Raw genomic sequence first — 5,637 nt, 5'->3', positions numbered from 1 at the left:
CCTCTCACTTAGTGCTGCACTATCAAGCAACACGACTCCATGGAGCCGACCGTCTATCACCTCACCTCATGCCTTTCCACGGGCCAAACACCCTCTATGGGAGAATGGGCCACCTTCAAGTTAAACTTGAAGTGCACAGTGCGTGATACATAACGGACCGGTCAAGTACACGGAATCGGACAAGCACGTTTCCATGCCGTCCCTACGTGCTGAGCTCTTCCCGTTTCACTCGCAGCTACTCAGGGAATCCCGGTTGGTTTCTCTTCCTCCCCTTATTAATATGCTTAAATTTAGGAGGTAGTCACACATCACTTGAGGCCTACGTGGTGTAACCGAGACGTAAGTATTACAGCTACCCACCCAAAAACTCGCGGTGACCCAAAAACTCGCGCATATTTCGCATTTCGGATCGCGTCTGAGTTCACGCGTCCTGACCGCCATCGCTCTTGTTGCTGCAACGACAACCTGCACCGTTTCCCGTAGAATGGCCCGTATTTGCAACGCCTGCACTATGGAAATTGCGGAGGCATCTATCAGCTGCTGCCTGTGCGACTCCCCATTTCATCAGCGCTGCACTTCGGTTCCCGCTGATCTGTTCCTGCGCATTTCGGAATATAAACAATTACACTGGTGCTGTATTGGCTGCAACAACGTCTTCATGAATCCGCGCACCAAGTTCGTAAAAGACGCAGCCATGCAATCTGGGTTCCAGGCGGCAATAACGACAGTAGCCGAAAGCATCAAGACCGTTATGGAGCCATTGACTAACGAAATTAAAACTGGGTTTGCACGGATGAGCCAACTTGACCTAAAAACTCCACGTAGCAGTCACCCTCCCGCAAAAATTCGTCGCATAAATCCATCCAAACGTTTGTTTTCCGATGTCATTAAGGACAATCACGCATTGTTTACATTCGGTGCTACGAGCAATCAAAGAAATAGCCAAAACAACAATACGAAGCGAACTGACGATGTTCAACGCAAAACTCATGCACCACCTGTGATAACTGGCACAAAAAAGGATATAGCAGCATTTCCAATCAAAATAGTACCCGCTCATTCCGCGGTGCAAAAATGCGCGTTGTATATTTCCCGGCTCTCTCCCGATACAACCAGTGACCAAATTGTACAAATGGTCAAACAAGCTTTATCCATTGACGATGCTACAGCATACTGTCTTATTCGCCAGGGTACAAATACGGCTACACTCTCATTCCTGTCGTTTAAAGTGTTAGTGCCTTTATCACTACGTGACAAGGCTCTTTCCCCTGACACCTGGCCTCTTGGCCTATCAGTACGTGAATTCATTGACTACCGAACTCAACAGCCGAGTGCAAATTTTCGTATACAACCGCCAATGGGTCTCTCCACCCCTACAACTTTGCCTACGGTGCTAAATATTCGGTCACCGCCACTGCTGGATCACACAATTTTATCGGCACACACTCCACGCACATCACCAACACCGCAAACCCACTAATATTCACCGGTATTCAGTCCACGCACATCGCGCACACTTACAATCACACAAATCATCCTGACACGTCTCAAGAAACGAAGAACACCGGCGCTGAAACAACGTTAGTAAATAATAATTGCACTTACCAGACGATTGTTTTTCCTACAACAAACAATATTTTTTCGACTGAGGCAGTGCTTGACGAAAGGCGCACGCAACTTAATGATCGTGAAACCAAAACAAACCATCGCCAAAGAACGGACACTACACTCACACAATCGCACGGCTATCATGTCAATCCTACAGGGGTCGCCTGCCGTAATAATACTGACGAATTATTGTTCCTGTACCAAAACGTTAGAGGATTGAAATCTAAATGCAATCAAGTATTTGACTATGTTTCTACAACCCACTATGACGTTATTATCCTGACTGAAACATGGTTGGATTCAACGATTGATTCCTCGGAATTGTTCCCGGTTAATTATACAGTGTATAGAACAGACCGCAGCAGCAAAAATAGTAAAAAATCAATCGGTGGCGGGGTTCTCATTGCCGTTGCTTCACACCTACGTACAATACTTTGTCCTACACAGGATACCGTTGAGCAACTCTGGGTAAGAGTTTATGGTAATAAACGTACTTTTATCACGGGTGTAGTGTACATTCCTCCAGATTTAGTAAACAACACTACTACCATGCAAACTATCTGCTCCACCATAGATAATATTGCTTGTGCAACCACCGATACGTTTCTCCTATTCGGGGACTTTAACTTCCCCAATCTTTCCTGGAACACCGATGATTCTAACGTTCCTGCACTGCGAATCAATTATGAGAATTCACGAATTACGGACAACTGCCGCTCTTTGCTTGACTGCATCTATAGTAATGGGCTTTCTCAGATCAACTTTATACCTAATGCATCGAATAACATTCTCGATCTCATAATTGTCTCTGACGAGATCCTACATTATTGTGCCCCACCGGTGGTGTCTCCTTTCCCTATGGTTGCCGTTGATGTTCATCATCCTCCTGTTGAACTACACTTAACTGGTGCTGGCAATACAGCTCGTTCCTGGCGTTCTACCTCACCAAACCGTGAGTCCGGCACACGTAACTACAGGCGAACTAACTTTATCCGTCTAGCTGAACTGCTTCAATCTACTGACTGGTCTTTCCTGGAAGGTAATCCGGATGTTAACTCAGCATTGGAACTATTTAACACAACACTACTGGCGCTTATATCTGATTGCTGTCCTCTAATGCCACCGCGTCGCAGTCCACCATGGTCTGATGCACGTTTACGCCGTCTAAAGCAAAACAAAGCGTCATGCTTTCGCTTTTACAGTACAAATGGTACACAACACTCCAAATTAAGGTTCATTGCTGCCCATAATGTATATAGAAGCTATAACAGACAACTTCATACTAATTATCTCATTCGAGTGAAATTCTCGCTCATCAGACACCCAACACGATTCTGGAGGTATGTTGAATCAAAACGCGGTAACAGCTCGCTCCCCGATGTTCTCACATATAACAACGTCTCCACAAGCAGTAAGGAAGGCATGTGCAACTTATTTGCTGATCGTTTCAAGGACTGCTTTACTACGGATGATGCAAGCTTATCATTAGAAGCAGCTTTAAATAATGTGCCCCGTGATGTTGTTGACATTGATGTACGCGATATTATTATCTCGGTAGATACTGTACTACGTGCTCTGCAGCAGGTCAAAACCTCATACAACCCTGGACCCGATGGTATTCCTACGGCAATCCTTGCCAAATGCCGCGAATTTTTAGCAGAGCCTCTGTCTCAAATCTACCAACTCTCTTTTGCACAAAGTACTGTACCCACGGCCTGGAAATCCTCTGTGATGTTTCCGGTGTACAAAAAAGGAGATAAAAACTCTGCTGAGAACTACCGCGGTATAACCACCTTGCCTTCTTGTGCCAAGGTGTTTGAGATCGTCATACAAAACTCGCTAATGTATCACTGTCGTTCTTATATTTCTACACGCCAGCATGGTTTCTTTCCTCGACGCAGTGTTACCACAAACCTGGTGGAATTCGTCTCCAACTGCCACGCAGCCTTTACTTCCGGAGCTCAGATGGATGCAGTATACACTGATCTTAAGGCTGCGTTTGATCGTGTGAACCATCGCTTGCTGTTGGCTAAGCTCGCCCGGATCGGTCTCTCTACTCCGCTGGTGAATTGGTTCAGGTCCTATATCTCTGAACGTAGCTACTACGTACAAATCGATGGTGTCTCCTCTAAGGTTTTCGAGAGTTCATCTGGCGTCCCTCAGGGCAGCAACTTGGGACCACTGCTGTTCTCGCTTTTTATTAACGACGTCACACTGGCCATTACGGAAGCAGATTGTCTGCTTTATGCGGATGATGTTAGGCTGTTTCGTATCGTACGGAATACTTCCGACTCTCTTTCACTGCAAAGATCGATTGATGTTTTCTCTGACTGGTGTATCAACAACGACCTGCTAATTTCTGTTGATAAGTGTACGTCAATGTCTTTCTTTAGAATAGCTAGTCCGATAAGGTATATCTATAGCATATCAGGGACACAACTACCGCGGTGCAATACGGTCAGGGATTTAGGAGTCACCCTGGATCGCAAACTAGATTTCCGACAACATTACTGTGATATTTTAGACAAAGCTAACAAAATGCTAGGATTTATTCGTCGACATTCGAGAGAACTTAATGACCCACACTGCCTGTTAACTCTGTATAAGTCCTATGTTCGTTCCATCCTCGAGTTTAGTTCTACAGTTTGGTGTCCGTTCTCTAGTGTTTGGTCCAATAGAATAGAAGCTGTCCAAAAGAGAGTTACTCGTATTGTCCTACACTTCACTCCGTGGCGTAATGTAACCCCTCGTCCATCGTATCATACTCGTTGTTTGTTGTTTGGTCTGGACACACTTGCTAGGAGACGTGATAATGCCCAATGTACGTTTTTGTCCAAACTTATTGTCGGTGAGATAGATTCGCCAGAACTACTGGCTAGAGTCAACATAAATGTCCCTCCTAGAGTGTTCCGTAACTACAGACTATTAAGAACTGACCTTACAAGACGTGCATATAGCGAGAACGACCCAATGACTGCGATGGCCCGTAAATTTAATCAGCGTTACATTTTATTTGACTGGCACCTACCTACTAGATTCTGTTGATCGGTTTTGTCATTGTACACTGCGTTAGTTATTTAAGTTTTAGTTTTAATTCAGTGATAAGGCCGCTTGTTTGGCCAATCACTTAATACAATAAACAATACAATACAATACGCCCGTGCCGTGGGTTGATGCTTGTATATGTAGGGCTAACTTAGCGTGGTAGCGCAACGTCGTGTATGGGCCACATGAGTTACAGCAACTTAGCTTTCCGAATCCCTAGACGAGCCGACTTTAGCCTGGAGAGTAGACTGCCAGTGGCCATCGGGAACGACGTAGCATTAGTTCGAACCATGCGGCTTGACACACACCACAAGCCCTACGCATCAAACACCACCAACACGAAACGCATCCAACATACGCTCGACAGTGTCCACTTTCAACGCCCGAGGTCTCGCAGACGGGGACCAAGCACGTCATTATGCACAGCGACCGCCCAGTGCGTCGGATGACCCGGGCACCTTCGCGGACGGCCACTGTAGTTAACTAAATGAGACTTTGGTAATTAGTAGGCACTCATGTGTGCATCGGTCGGGATTAAACGTCCGATGCGCCATATGCGTTCAACTTATCAATGTTCATGTGTCCTGCAGTTCACATTATGACGCGCATTTAGCTGCGGTCTTCATCGATCCATGAGCCGAGTGATCCCCTGCCTAGGGTTTAAAGAGTGCCTTTCGGGGCCGAGTGGCGTAACCACGTTCAAAGTTTGGTATGCAACACACTCGACCTGCAACAATGGGTTACTCAAACTTGTACAAGTACAAGTGTTGTCTCTTACGAGACGTCTTGATATGCTCTCTAAAAAAGCGTACGCTAATGCAGGTACAAATTAATGTACGTCCCAGATAGTGACAATCTCTGGGAGGAAGAACCGTAAGGAACTCCCCACACATATCAAAACTACGGTTTGGGAGTGCATGTCGGCGCCGAGTGCAAGTTACCGCGTTCAAATTTTGGTATGCAGCGCACTCGACCTCCAACATA

The 5,637-nt window shown here is 45.9% G+C and overlaps 1 protein-coding gene and 1 non-coding gene across 2 annotated transcripts in view; one reads left to right on the top strand and one right to left on the bottom strand.

The window, feature by feature from the left end:
- LOC125906696 (uncharacterized) overlaps positions 1-3,982 on the top strand; it is a 189,944-nt gene extending 185,962 nt beyond the window's left edge. The window contains exon 2 of the mRNA XM_049606586.1: positions 185-3,982. Coding sequence (XP_049462543.1) covers positions 485-1,480 — 996 coding nt within the window. The 5' untranslated portion in view covers positions 185-484 and the 3' untranslated portion in view covers positions 1,481-3,982. The remainder of the gene's footprint in view (positions 1-184) is intronic.
- Positions 3,983-5,160: 1,178 nt separating this feature from the next.
- Positions 5,161-5,314, bottom strand: LOC125908283 (5.8S ribosomal RNA). Its single transcript, XR_007453361.1, has one exon. It is a non-coding gene; the product is annotated as a 5.8S ribosomal RNA (ribosomal RNA).
- Positions 5,315-5,637: the final 323 nt, after the last annotated feature.

Source organism: Anopheles coluzzii, chromosome X, assembly GCF_943734685.1.
Source record: "Anopheles coluzzii chromosome X, AcolN3, whole genome shotgun sequence".
NCBI classification, from domain to species: Eukaryota; Metazoa; Arthropoda; class Insecta; order Diptera; family Culicidae; genus Anopheles; species Anopheles coluzzii.
This window is presented reverse-complemented; position numbering and strand designations above follow the sequence as displayed.